At 39.6% G+C, this 15,561-nt stretch overlaps 1 protein-coding gene across 2 annotated transcripts in view; it reads left to right on the plus strand.

Annotated features, from left to right (window-relative positions):
• The window catches only part of fig4a (FIG4 phosphoinositide 5-phosphatase a), a 36,321-nt gene that overhangs the window by 15,616 nt on the left and 5,144 nt on the right, over positions 1-15,561 (plus strand). For both annotated transcript variants that reach the window (XM_076083743.1, XM_076083744.1), the window contains exons 12-21: positions 752-885; positions 1,161-1,277; positions 2,587-2,632; positions 3,154-3,302; positions 3,476-3,642; positions 6,859-6,997; positions 8,432-8,490; positions 8,934-9,081; positions 9,530-9,613; positions 10,318-10,516. In XM_076083743.1, the coding sequence (XP_075939858.1) occupies positions 752-885; positions 1,161-1,277; positions 2,587-2,632; positions 3,154-3,302; positions 3,476-3,642; positions 6,859-6,997; positions 8,432-8,490; positions 8,934-9,081; positions 9,530-9,613; positions 10,318-10,516 (1,242 nt within the window). The remainder of the gene's footprint in view (positions 1-751; positions 886-1,160; positions 1,278-2,586; positions 2,633-3,153; positions 3,303-3,475; positions 3,643-6,858; positions 6,998-8,431; positions 8,491-8,933; positions 9,082-9,529; positions 9,614-10,317; positions 10,517-15,561) is intronic.

The raw sequence follows: 15,561 nt of genomic DNA on the forward strand, positions 1-15,561 counted from the left end.
AACCACTTTTCCAACCAGCCAACTGAATTCGAGTCCATTTATTTTGACTGCCGGAGATAACTTTTACTAAAAGATGAGACAAGATAAACTCATCATTTTACTACACAAACCTATACATTAAAATAATAACGGTATTTCGCATTTCTATCCATAACCGTGCCAATGACCAGCCCCATCTTGTATGTACATGTGTGACTGTTTTGATTCATTTTATCGTTCATGGCACCTATAATCCTGATTGTTACTGTGAACAGCAGATGTGTGTTTTTGTAAGTATATGTGCGCATGTAGCATATTTCTAGTCTCTCTTCCGTGTCTTGAATGTGTGAGTGGTTGTGCATCTGTGTGTGTGTGTGTATGTGTGTATGTGCCAGACTGTATTGACAAGCCCTCGCTGAAATGCATTCGTAATCTGACCGATTGCTGTGTAGCTTTGCCTCCGCTGGATGTGTGGATGGAGATGTGAGCTGCTAAATGATGCTTCCAAGCTCATTTTCATCAATCATAATATTTGTACATCATTTCTTTACACACACAACATACTGTATATGCCCAACTCTGCATGGATCCTTTAGATGGTTTCTCGCAGCTCTGCTTTTCTCCGAGACGACTGCAGAGAAGACCTGAATTGATCTCGCATGTCGGACTTTATGTGCTGGTGTCCTCATTGGACCGAATTTCCTAGCTCTGAGGGTGGGGGAGTTAGTCCTACTTGTGATGCATACATGTATTTCTCTCCGTTGTGCTACAGAAACGAGAGAAAAGGAAACATGAGAAGATTCTGAGTGAGGAGCTCTACCCAGCTGTGCTCAACCTAAATCAGTTCCTCCCTCCAGAGAACTGCATCGACTACATTGCCTGGGACATGGCCCGCTACACCAAGAGGTGGTGACCATGAATATGCTAAAGTAGTGAGCTTGAATTAGCTGAAAACCCAACTTGTTTGTGTTGTACTTTTCCCATATGTCACTAACTTGAAATAATTTTTTTAAAATCCTTTGCTATGTCATTATTATCATCTGTAGAGGAAACTTATTTATTTTCCTGAATTTGGCCTTGTTTGGCTTTATGTTAATGCCTTGAAAAAATGAATGAAAAAGACAAAGTTATTGCAGAAAAGAAAACTGTTAATATGATCTTTCCATTTGTCTTTCTCTTAGTAAATTGTGCAACGTTCTGGACCGTCTGAGTATGATAGCAGAGAACGTGGTTAAGCGCACAGGTTTCTTCAGTAATCGCGCCGACTTCTACTGTCATACCATCAGACCAGATGACAGGTGAGCTTTTCTTTGACGCTGACACACACACACACACACACACACGCACACTTAGGAACAGCTTTGTTCAGTTAGGTGTTGTGTGTAAACACTCAAACTATTGCATTACACTTCCAAATGAAGCAAACCTTAAACTAAAATGACACTTTTTCAGAAACTGCTCATGACTAACATCTTCTGGCACTTTAGGGACTCTCTTATTTTTCACAAGAAAACTACTTGGATAATTAGAGGTCACATTGGGGTTGAAAAGAGAGAAGGTAGCAATGATATGAGAGAACGTGTAAGAAGAAGGAACCATGTGCTCAGCCACGCCACCGTCTTTCCTGCATTTGCATCTCAGACTTATTTTTCTTAGGGAGGTGGTGTATCATCCATTTTCATACATATTCAGAATCAGAAATTTATCGACACAGCTTCACTTTGAAACTCTCCAGATATGAATTCTTAATGGTAATTATGCCTGCTGACAGTTTTGTCGCAGAGGGTTTGCTGCTAACGAGCTGAGTAGATTTCCGTCCATGTACTTAACTCATGGCTCTTCCATTGCTAGCATGTCTTAATCACTCTCACCCAACATTACCATTCTGTTACATAACCCAACGACCAAGCCATAGCAAGCACTTATAACCCTTTCATTTGCCTTCCCCAATGCCATCTCGCATTCTTTGTTATACACACTCACACTCATGCACATACAGTATACTGTCGTATACACACAAACAAAGCCCTCGTAAGCTTTCACACAGATACATGCATGATGAATTAGCTCACAAATAATGAAGCTAATCAGAGATATTTATTTAGTTTATCTTGTTCTTATCACACCATTCTTGCTTTTAAGCATACATTTAGTTAGACACACACTCAATACTTACAACTATAATCACGTATTGGTCTCAATCAGGTCACAATGTTCATGCCACAACGAGATGCACTTTGCTTTAAAACAGCTATTTGTCTTTAGAGCTCCCCCTCCAAACAATTTAAAGGGAGTATTTCCTCGCAGTTATTCTCACTCTCGCGTTGTATTTACTATACAGACATGAGAGTGGTATCAAGCTTCACATCTAACTCTCAGCATGAAAGGGAATAATAATAACAATTTGAATAAAAAAAAAAATGTTATTAGTATCTGCACTGTATGTTTGTATTTAGTCCATTATGTTCAGCCTTGAAATGGCAATTATAACAGTGATCACACCTCTTGCAGGGGGAAAAGATGAGCAGAAGAGTAGAGTTGATATGTTATGCCTTTGTCTGGTTCCAGTAGTTTATTCTTTAAGTTGATTTAAATGTAATTTTTCAGGTGGGGAGATGTAGGTGGACACATCACAGCCAGTGGACGGGTGCAGGTATGTCACACATCAAACAGGTTTCATGGAACTATTGTGTCACAATTAAAATATTCTCCCCCGAATTTGTGTTTCACTTGCAACTTTTGTACATAGGAAAATAAAACAACATAGTAGTGTTAACTAATGGAGAGTCTTTATCAATTGAGTTGTATAAGGTAACAATTAACCCACACATCAGTTCAGGGCAGGGAGATTTATAGGCCACGGAATCAGCTTTTCTCATAATATTTATTTAAAAGCAGCTCAGCATTCATTGCAAAACTAGGCCAATGCTATTAGTTGCATAATGAGCTTTTAATGGAAACCTTGACATACAGTGATCTTCTTAAAACGATTGAAGCTGTTAACTGCGATTTAATGGCAACCTTACCTTTCAGAAGGTAAATGCATGGAGATAGGTTTGCTATTGATACTCTACTAATAGCCTTTCCAAGTAGTATGTGCGTGACTACATACATTAACATCCTGTATATTAATGAGGTGCCATCAGTAGGTGTCATGAGTCTTTGTTGTTGCAGACTGGTGTGTTGCGGACCAACTGCGTGGACTGTCTGGATCGGACCAACACTGCCCAGTTCATGGTGGGAAAGTGTGCGCTGGCCTATCAGCTTTATGCACTGGGAATGATTGACAAGCCCAAACTCCAGTTTGATACTGACTGTGTGAGGTAAGCATATATTTTGCTATAGCTGAATACGTTTTATTATTATTATTAAACACATTTGGTATATGTGATTTGAACACGAGGAAAGATCATTGTCCATATTAATGTATGTTTTTGTGTTGTACGTGTGTGTGTGTGTGTGTGTGTGTGTGTGTGTGTGTGTGTGTGAGACCCAGGTTGTTTGAGGAGCTGTATGAGGACCATGGAGACACTTTGTCGCTGCAGTACGGTGGCTCCCAGCTGGTCCACAGGGTCAAGACCTACCGCAAGATCGCTCCCTGGACACAACACTCTAAAGACATCATGCAGACGCTGTCGCGCTACTACAGCAACGCTTTCTCAGGTGCATTTCTTACACACATGCACAAAAAATAATTACGAAGCGGCTCTATGATAATACAGGTCACTAATCTCAGCTCTGCTCAGTTTTTTAAGACTGATCGGTGCTAGTGTATTCCCACCTTTGATTGCCTGCGGCTTCTCTAAATAGTCTAGTTGTAACTTTGAAACGGGAAAAAGTAACCCAGCACATAACATGGAACACTTTACATGACCTAAACACCACATCATACAAAATCATATTGTGTTACTGAATCACGACTTAGTACAAACCATTTCCCCCCCCAGCCTTTGATGTAATACATTGTTTTAAAATGACAAAATGTGGACGTATCTTTTCAGCATCAACAGCTAGGCACACAAAGTCAGATCCAGCATAGTTCCCTGAAGACTGTGGGTGCCGGTAACGACTTGTTCAAAGTTGTTTTTAATGACATTTTTCTTTCTTTTTATATTAATTCTTCAATTATTGTCAACTGCGAACAGGGATATTTTGAGGACATTTGACTTCCGATATTATCTGGAGAGGATGGATTGATGTTTTTATCCCTCTTGCAATTTGCGACTAGGATCTAATTGCCAATCAGTACTTGATATAGTGGTTTTGCTGTTCCTGCAATTCAGATTTCCAATATTTTTAAATGACACCCTAGTTTGTAGGTAGACACAATGCGTTGATGAAAATGTGCATGCCTGTACTCAAGTGTTTTTACAACACACTAGTGACTGGTCCACATCAACAGGTGGCATCTGTAGCCCCAGATATGAAGAGGAAGGTTGTGCATTGTGTATTGATGGGTACATTTTGTATATCTTCCATGTTTTTGTGTCTTTGTGATTAATGGGACAATCATTTTTGAAATTGGTCCTGTATTGAGGGAGAACGTTGCAACCGGCAGCTGCGAAACAACCCGTTTGTTTTTGCCACTGATATGCTTAGTTTGATGAAATCTGAGTATTGGGCAGCAACAGGTGTGTGTGTGTGTGTGTCTCTCTCTCTCTCTCTCTCTCTCTCTCTCTCTCTCACTCACTCTTGCTCAATACTGGACATATTTGAGAAATAGTTGTCCCTATTAAGAAGTTAGACACAAAAACATGGGAACATGGGGTCAAGGTTGAAAAATATTGGAGTTACCCTCAGGAGTAATAGAGTGGTGCTACTTGACCTGCTCAGTCGACCTCCTGTCTGCGTCTTTGCTTTCGACTCTTCTCATTCACTTTATTTTGAAAAATTAGATCATTGGTTGGTTGCAGAGCAGATCCTGGAAAGTAGCAGAATGTTTATTCAGACTGACATGTCAAGTGGCTTATATAATGCAGCGCACACACACAGAGACTATAATACACAAGTAGTCAATACTCTACGAACTGCACACTCAATAACGGCATGACCTACAGTATACCAAGTAAGTCCTGTCATTCACCAAGATGACTGTTGCCCTGTTGCTGACTTATGCCTCTGAAAAGCACCAAAGTAGAATATAAAAGGCAAGAAAAGTAAAAAATCCTGTGATGAATAAATGACACATAAATGTAGAGTACTCTCCGGCAACCGTTGGAGAACCTATTCGGTAAAAGGTTGGAATTCGTTGACATACGCAGAGGACCAACTACCGGGATCACATTGACCCAGAGCAGTGTTTGGCAGTCTCTCTGAGCTAAATTGTAGCCTAACCTACTGTAAGCTAATTTGTCGAGTTTCCTTTTAACAAAATGCTCTGATTGAATTTGAGTTCCCTCTGGTAAACAGTTACACAGTGCACTGTGTATGTCTTGGGCTTTTATTGTGAAAGTCAAGAACCAAAGGAGTGGATCTGGTATCGTCCGCTTTCCGCCGTGCTATCTTCACGTTCAAAATTGTTCAAGTACAAAATGTGTTTAATACACCCTTACACCCCTAATTGCTCTAAACTCTTATTTACCATTAAGAACTGATTAAGTAAATAATCACACAGTGGAAATGAAAATGTATTGAGAAGTATAAGACTGATGCATTTAACTCATGGAACTTGATAGTACATAGCTGCTTTGAATACTAAACCGTAACAGTATCCGTATTTCTAAATCTTGACCTGGTACTTCTTGGTATCTAATTGGAATCAAATTTCGTGCATGTACTCGGTGTAAGATCCATTGGTTGTTCATTGGCCAGGACTTCTACTCTGCCATAGCTCACTAATTGGTAATCACAGTAATCGGTAGTGCCTTTCACACCAAGTTTGAAGGACACTTCAAAATATCTTGGAGATATTTGGAAATGCATTTTTTTTTTCTGAGACTTATCAGAACTTTCACACCAATCCTCCCTCAGTTCGTAGTGGATGACGTGTGCTTTGACATCTCTGCCAAAGCACTCTGACAGCTTCCCTCTGACTCACATTTTGGACACACAAACACATAGTACATAATGCCATATGCTAATTTGAGGGGGCAAATTTTAGTGTTTTGATGAGACCAGTCAAAGGGGGGGGTGGGGGTGGGGGTGGGGGGGGGGGGGGGAAGTGACGTCTGCTGAAATTGAACAGACCTGACCGATTTTTACTATGTGCATTTTCGTTAATTCATCTTGTGAGACATGGCTTTTTGTCAGTTACTTCTGTTTCACATGTACATTATGTTGACAGCTCATCCATAACTCTTAAAACATGATGTATTGTATGAATCTCAGGCTGAAATTGAAAAAGAGAAAGGCTTGGAAGCAGGCTTTAATAGAAGCCAATTTAGTTTCTAATTATCTAATGCAAGTGTTGGAACAGCATGCACACGGCTTCACAGTTGGGGGAGGAATTAAATGACACCAAACTGGGCAACATGCAAGTTTCCTGTTCATGTGAAGAGGACATGTGCTTGAGTGAGTTCCGCTTCACTTCAATTTAATTCATTGGCTCCTTTGCAGTCTCTACTCTTTTCTTGTAAACGGCAGGGACTGGTGAAGTGTGTCTTGAGGGACATTCAACTTTTGATGGTTTGATAGGTTTAACATAAATCTAAAATTAATAAATGTATGACGCTGTATTAGGTCCACTGTAGGTAAAAAGAAAAACATAATTACACAGCCAGGGTAAGCTCTTAACAAAAGAAAGGACTGTGTGGATGATTATTTTGTTAATTATATATATAATAATAATAATGAATTAATATAATCATTTCTTCATGTAATTTTAGTCTTATCTTGAATATTTACTAAATATAATGCCCTCATGTTGTTGGCTTTTGTTAGATGCTGACAGACAGGATGCCATCAACTTGTTCCTCCAAGTCTACCAGCCATCAGAGTCCAAGCCACACCTGTGGGAGCTGCCCACTGACTTCTACCTGCATCAGAAGAACAGCATGGCCCTCCCCCAAGACAGACGCAGGTAAACACTCATACTTGTACACTTACAAACACACATATATACTTGCTGTACATACATACACACACACCCTTGCGTTTGAATACCTTAACTGCAGTTACATACCGCAAATGTGTATGAACATTTTTAAAAAGCAACTACAAGGACCTTTCATTTTGTGTGGGTTTTGGCAGCCCCTGTGGACATAAGAGGTAGTTTCTTCTTAGAATAAAGACCGCATTTCCCATAAGCACCACCGACTTGTGACATAAAAATCTTGATCAGCCACAACCACAAAATATAATATGAAAATGAAATATCTCTGAGTAAAAATCTCCGCCTGTTTCCTTTTAACTGGCTAACATACGACTTGAAACTTGTAAAAATGCAATTAATTTGGTCTGCATACCGTAAATACACAATATACTGTAGAAATAGCCAAACTCCTCGCTGATGGACTTGTTTGCTTGCTGTAGGTCACATAGAGGCATCAGTACTAAATTGAGACTGTTTCATAACCAGTTAAAAACTCCTGGTAGTAGCTTTAATATTTGTTTTGGGGTTAATTAAATGCACCCAACTAGGTGGCTGTGGCTGTAGAGGCTACCCTTGCTGGAGGCGCACCGCTCAAAATTGCCACCGAGCACTTAGCTAAAATTTAAAATTATTTTAACTTTGAAATAATTGCTTTCGGTTGCAACTAACCTTATATCGGCCATTTACTGGCCTACTTTGCAAGCTGTTTGTTCCCAATTGTCTTCATGCTTACATAAAACTAGACCCAGTTTTCTGCTACAGGACACTAGTTTATGTCGCCACAATGGGCCACGGTAGCTCAGCCATTATTCCAAGAAATTAGCATGGCTGGAACCGAAATCAATTCAGCAACCCACGCACTGCGCTTTTTCTCTCACCAAAGTAGCACATCACACACTAAATCATAATCGGTGCTTTCACTCAAATTGGTAATATCGGATAAAGGGCGTATGTATTCAGCAGTTGTACAGTGGGTGGTCCAGCCAAGCCCATTTTTACATCTAGGTTATGTGAAGTCCCAGCAGAGACCATGCAGGTTGCAGAGTACGCATCAGTCAGTGGAAAATCTTCTGAAAAGTATGACTGGGCGATATATGGATAAAATCTATATTTCAATGATATTGTAGGCTTGACCATTGGTGCTTTCACAACATATTTACACAATGACAAGTACTCATCGGTAATGTGGATATAATGACTAAGGTAAATAACGGAACAGCTTGAGCAGTCTGGTAAAGTTCAGAAAAGTACATCCCTTTACTGCACTGCAGCCTTTAAAACCAGGAAAAGACAACACTTTATATTACAATATCCTAAATCTAAGACGATAGCTAGTCTCATATTACAATATCTATATAATATCGATATGTTGCCCAACCCTACTGGAAATATTACAAATTTGTATATCTTGTCTGTCTCCAGTTACACACTGTGGTGGTCAGCAGGAATCTTGTCCTACCTTCCTGTGGCCTATGATGAAGGTATCTGTTATGATATATGCAATGATGTCTCCAATATCCATAATGTGTGACAGATTAATGCATTGATCCATTTTAATGAAAGTATCAAAGTGCTTCATTCTCATTCAGTTGAATTTAAATTTACAATTGCCAGCATTTTTAAGGGAAACGTTTCCTCAAACAGCTGGGCATAGTGTATTTGCTGGGAAGTTGTCTGCAGATTTGGTGTACTAATGAGTATTTATGGTTAAAGAACAGATATGACTCATTGGTGTTTTTAACAGTTTTTGTATAGAGCTCTATGGCACAGAGGAATAATCTATATCAGGCTTTAGCTATCCAGGCGATGTTAATCAGTAGGTTCCATTGTTAATATTGGGGTTTTTCATAGGACATATCACCAGATTTATATATTAGGTGTGTGGATTATTGTCTCTAAACGTTTTTTCTGCGTGTGGATGCAGTCTCCTGTGAGGACAACATGAAGAAGATCCAAGTGAAGAGAGTGAACCGCTTTGAGGAGAGTATCGACATCTACACAGAATTCTTCAAGCCTTATGAGCTTACCTCCTTTGATGACACATTCGGCATCGCCATGACCAACTCTGCACGGTGAATACACACACACACACACACACTCAAACCTTTACACTATCAAAGATTTTGTTGAGGCATAAAACAACCCCAAAATTCGGACCATATTTATTATTGAGGTATTGCCTCCACTCGGCTCTCAATATGGTGAAAGCTGAGCCTGTGACTAGCAAAACAACGGCAACAGCGCTGACAGTGCTAACAGTGTGTGACTTCATTCTCTGCTCAGGACGCCATTACTTCACTATATCTTTAGCAAATAGTTGTGTGCTGCTATATTGTGCTCTGAATTTCTAATTTAGCACCTTGAAACGTTGGGGAAATGTTGACATTGGGCCAGTCGTCCCAGATTTGGTTTATGGGAAACAACTTTGATGAATAGTGTCCCAAACATTCATTCACTGTTTTTGTGATGGTACTGCAGGTTGTCAGCTAATGTGTTCCCGTCTCATTTGTGCTCATAAAGGGAATTTATGCCCAAGACAGTAGGAGTAGATCCAAGCCCATTCACAGTTCGAAAGCCAGAGGAAACGGGAAAGTCAGTGCTGGGGTGAGTACATCTCAGGTTCTGTACATAACACATTTGTGATGTTTTGGTCGGTGTTTCTTATGTAATAAATTCCATGTCACTGTGTTCTCATACACATGCTTAATTTGACACTCTGTTCTCAGGTTACCAAAAACAAGGCCCTGTCCTTTTTTTTTTTTTTTCTTTTTCAGTGCATATTTTTTTTAAATAATCACTCATACTGCATACACATCACATACTATGACACAATAGCTCCTAGATTAGAAACATCATGATCTGATGACTTATAATTGTCTCCACTATATTGCAGTACAGCCCGAACACAACTACACTACACCTGACCCCTCTAATGGTCTGCACTGCTTCAATGTTTTTCATAAATGCTTATTGTTTATTTGGATTCCTGTTAGCTTCCACAAAGTGGTCGCTCATCTTTTTTTTGCAAAATCTCTGGGCTCAACAATGGGCTCTTTAGACATCCGCAGTAGAAGGATGATGCGTCTGAGCTTTTTATTTTTATTCCAGGTATAAGTCAGTTTGCTGTCGAAGTACGTCATGCTATTGCAACTGTGATGGGCAATTTCGTCTCGTAAAAAAACACTCCGGTCCTGCTGCTTGACTGCTTGATGCATGGCCTCAAAACATAGAAATATATATGAATATTAATTACCATCTCTCTTATTACGTTTGTTCTTGCATATGTGAATCGTTGTGGATATTTGCAGCAACAAGAGCAGTAAGGAGGAGACGCTGCTCCAGAGGAAAACTGCAGCCAGCGCCCCTCCTCCTCCGAGTGAAGAGGCTATCAGCAGCACATCGGAGGACGACTCAGAAGAGGACCGCGACGATGACGGATCCGTGTCCCAACGCTCTACCCCGATCAAACTGCTAACCGAGACCGGAGAGAGCACTCGAACACAGGAGGTATGAAAACACAAAGCATCTAATATCCAATGTCTGGAAATAGATTGACGTGTTCACATCCAGGAAACACATTTACTCTGCAACAGTTTGATTAGATTTAAAACACCTCAAGGTGAAAACACAAGTAAAACTAAATCTAAATTTAAATCTAAATTGTTTAATTTGGAGGAAACAAAGCAGCCTATCAAATCAAATGAAATCTAATGATTCAAGGATATGAAATCTTCTCTAAGGACCTTTGGGAAATGTTATCCCAGTTTATGCCACCTGCTGTACTTTGGACGTCAATAGCATTTTGCATACCAATTTAAGTATTCTACACTGATTATATTTTTCTCCTCCCACTTCCCCCTGAGTCTACAAAGAAAAACGTTCTGTGTTTCTGTTTGCGTCATTTGCGCCTCCGTGACTGGGGTTTTCACACCCGAGGGTCTAAATGGCGTGGGTTTGTGTTGATGCTCGTTTTAGGGAGAGTAGAAGAAGAGTCTGGGACTTTCTCCATCTCTTTGCATAATGGACCTCTTCACATGCAGTACTGCATACACTACATGCCTGTAAAACTTGATCCATGCTGCCTTAAATACTAATGAAACGAAAGAAAAAACGTGAAAGCTGGCCAGAAATGGATCTCTGAATCAGCCTCATGTTGCCAACTGGTGGTCCTGACTCAGACATGAAATAAGAAACTAACTTTAATTTGTCACATTTCAATCAAAATCTAGAGAAACAAAGGTAAACTCGATAATGAAAGCTAAAATCTACAATCGTTTTTATAAATATATTATTTATCCGTTTGTGTGGTGATATGGAAATGCAAGATTGCTGAGATTTGTGTTTTAATTTGGAGTTTTCAATCATTAGATCTTTTTGTCCTGACTTATTCTGAAACATTGTCTGTACAGGAAGCATTCTTGCTGAAACCAGCCTGCTATGTCTGCAGCTTTTCATGCAGCGTAATCATTATTATGTCCAACGTGATCGAGATTTTACTGGGATTTGATAGGAACACCACTTCTTTCTGGTTCTTGTTTTTCCCTTGTGTTACTTTCATGGTCCGTTGTTCCATAGCTTCCTCCTTTAAGGCCCTGGTATCATTCAGACGTGTGTCTTGGGATTTTGTCTGCTTTTAGGACATCAGGTGATATGTGGCCACCTGCAGGTGTCTTCACTTTGTCTCATTTAATCTCCTCTTGTGAAGAGAGATGTGTTGTGAGGGTCTAAGTCTGCTTTGACAAAGTCGGTGGTTATTTCTGGACACATCTGAAAAGAGGTCAGTTGTTGAGCAAATGTTTTCTTGTTGTTGCATCCTGCCCACAATGTTCTTTTGTTAATGGTGTCTTGGTGTCATCTGGGATTTTGTTCAGTTCCGGTTTTTGATTTATTTCCTTTCTACTACATTCATTGAGATTTTCTGGTATCAAACCCTTAAACATTAAGACCAGCTGTGACAAAACTGTGTGCTTTAACTAGCTTACAGACTTTAGCAGGTACAGGGAAAAGCCGCACAACATTAAAGCCGGATTCCATTATTTGTTCTTCTCTTTTGGCCACCTGCAGGCAGCAGAACAGGCTGATAACGCAACGGATGAATTATGACGTTAAAATGGCAAACATGTTCGTAAACTATTAGCAGTTGTCAAGTTTCCTATTTACACATCAAGCCGACATGGAGCAACAGCACATGTTTCTGTCCAGCTAATCTTTAGCAGCTAAATAGCTGCAGATAACAGAAAACCAAAACAATGAGCTGAAAGACGCTGAACGCTCTGTAGAGCTGAGGTGAACTGCAGAGGTCGGCACTAATTCTCTGTGTTCGTCTCTACGAGCGACATCTTGAACATTACACATAGTTGTTTGATTAATTGCAAGCTTTAAAGTTTTCGCCATCAGTCTATGTTATATCTCTGTATTATTTTAACGTTTGACTCCTTACGGAGCAAAATAGGAAAAAATAAATCTACATTCAATATATTGTTCTGGACGTCATCAGGTACGCAGATAAGTTAAATATGAGATCCTATTGCTGCTATTTTAACGGCGTCTCTCGCTATATAGTTCACCACGTGTTATAAAGTATAGTTTAGAGGAGGGGTGGGTAGGTTTGTCTGTGTGCAGTGATGACAAGGCACCAGGAAGTGTCTTCCTGCTTCCAGTCTTTATGCTAAGCTAAGCTGAGCTAATCATCTACTTATGAGCTTTTTATGTAAAAGACAAATAAGAGAGTGGCGTTGATTTTCTCATTCAACTCTAGGCAAGAAAGCGAATAGGCATATTTCCCAAAATGTTAAACTACTCCTTTAAATTGAAAAAAAGTGTTTTGTAGAAAATATATATAATTTCTCATAGTAATGTATCAAAAAAAAGTATTGTTTAGGTATTTGTATAGAAAAGAAAATTACATTTGGACCAGCAGGTTTTAATTGGCAACTTTTTCTCAATTCCCATCTTTATGTCAGCAGCCACTGAAGATCCTACAAAATGTACTGTTTTTATGGAAACAGAAATATAGCAAAACTGTCCACATAGAATCTGAACCACAGAGAATTCAATAGGGCCTCTGTAGGTATTCTCTTATTTTCCTCTCGGGGCTTTGAGCCGGCAGCTGATCATGAATATTTTGGTCTGGAGAGCTAGCTCACGTGTTGGGCGCACACACACACGCACACACACACACACACACACACACACACACACACACACACCCCGCGCTCATGCGCCACGTGTCTCTGCCTCCGAGCCCGTCCCCGACAATGGATTGCCTGGGTGCCAGCACAAAACAAAACTGTTGAAATATTTAAACATCAGATCATTATTACACTCGCCATTCCCTTCAATACGGGCACACGTGTGCCTGAATGAACATGAATTGATGTGCAGTGTGTGTGTGTGTGTGTGTGTGTGTGTGGGTGGGGTGTAACATATAAGCATGTATGCGTGTTTACCGACACGTTTGTGTTCTCACACGCCATATGAATGTGTATATGCTGCAGGAGGTGTGTGTGTGTTCTTACGTACTCTGTGTTTGTGCGAGCCTCTTTGTGTTTTGATCGTCTCTGTATGTGTGTGCGTGTGTTCACAGCTGCTGTTTGTTGGACATGGTCCTGGAACACCCTCGTACGTTCTCCCCTTCCTGCACCTTGGATCAATACATTATGAAACTAGAAAGCATCACAGTATGTTGAGCATATTGCAGTTACAGAGAACAGTGGCCACTCCGGTGCGTGCTGTTGCATAACAATCTTCTCTCGGTCCGTAAATTACTCAGGAACTACCTTGTGTTGTTTCCACGTAACAAGTCACAACATTAAACATGTCATTTGTACATTATTACCTTGAAACAGAAGGGAATGTTTGGAACATAAAGGAGGATGAATTTCAGCATTATTCAGCAAGTTTGTCTTTCAAGAATTTCCATGTGATTTGAAGATATAATGCTGATAGTCACACATAATATTATGGAAACATCAACCTATAATATCTCATTACTATCAGGCTTTTACCCCATTAATGTCACCATGTTACAATTTCAAATCCAGATATTGCACCGCCATAACCATTTTGTTGCAGGTTACCATATTGTTGTCATTAAAATGGGTTTCCCCATTACTACCCTTTGCTTTTACCCCTTATTGCCCCTTTTGCATAACTAATATTGCATGGTAATACTTAATTATTACCTCTTAATATCAAACTCTTATCCACTATTAACGTGTTATTACCGAGCTGTAACACAAAGTGCCACTGAAAAGGGTAAATTCACTGGATTAGTCAAAAACAAACATTCCCATTTAGCTATTGGATCTATAAATGTTTTTTCAAATGATCATATTTTAATATATTGTGTGAGTTTCACAATGTAAAATGACATAACGATAATATAGAAGGTCCTTTTTCACATGGGTTACCCTGCAGTAGTCAGATCATGCTCGGTTGTCATGAAATGCTCCGATGTCTGCCAAGAAAACACTCACAACTGCAATATAACAGCACCCCCGCAATCTCGCAAAACGCCACAAGGCAAGAGGGATTCACGCTGTTTTACATGAAAAAATGCTGTTTCCGCCCGACCACCAACACGTGAACACAGAAACTGAGATGAATCGGACCATACTACGTTCTCTCACCTTTTCTGTTGTCTAAGCACGTGTCCACTGTAGCCTCATCGTATTGTTCTTACTGAATACAAATGCATCCGCCTCACTCTGCTGTTGTTGTGATGTGTTTCCAGAGAAGTCTTTCTGTTGCAGCGGGCTGTTATTTGATCATCAGCCTTGTGCTTAATAGAAATGCGTAATAGATCACAGCAGTACAGTACTCATTATCATGCTCCCTTTGATTAGGTAATCTTGATAAACCTTTAAAAAAATGAAATGCTGAAATCATTTTTTATTTATTGGCCTTAATTTGGCTTGATTGCTTGTTTCCTAAGAAACTGAAAAACGTAACATAAGTCATAGCATGTCCTGATGAGGAAATACATCTGGAAATATGTATTGGTTCTCTTTTTTCTTTCTGTTCTCATAGCATTGTGTAATGATGAATTATCATTGGCAATAGTTTTATTTTATTTTGTAATAGTTTAGGCGATTAAGCCACATCTCATTGTTTAATCACACTTTTAATTGAAGGTCTTGTTCATATGTTCATATGTTTTCATATTTTATTATCTTACAACTTGATTTACCTACATTTTATTTTATTTTATTTTATTTTATTTTATTTTATTTTTTTACTTCTGTATTTTGAAACTTCCCTAATGACTGAAAGAGTTCTGATTACACAATCGTCTCACATAACGCCTTTTAGAATCAGCTCGAACCGGTCTGACCTTTTGTTTGTTATAATTATGATGTCCCTCTAAACGTTGGACGCTGTGTGCAGGACCCCCAGGAGGGCACTGTCTCTGAACATGAAACCTCATCAGACACAAAATAACCAAATTACATTCATAGTTAAATTACACTCCTTGGGCCGTCTTAAGTGGTGAATCGGTTGTAGGGAAGCGGCTGAACCGCATGACCTTGTCTGTATGATTTTACGCTTTG

The sequence above is a fragment of the Anarhichas minor genome, unplaced genomic scaffold, assembly GCF_050575085.1.
Source record: "Anarhichas minor isolate MPS153535 unplaced genomic scaffold, ASM5057508v1 ptg000136l, whole genome shotgun sequence".
NCBI lineage: Eukaryota > Metazoa > Chordata > Actinopteri > Perciformes > Anarhichadidae > Anarhichas > Anarhichas minor.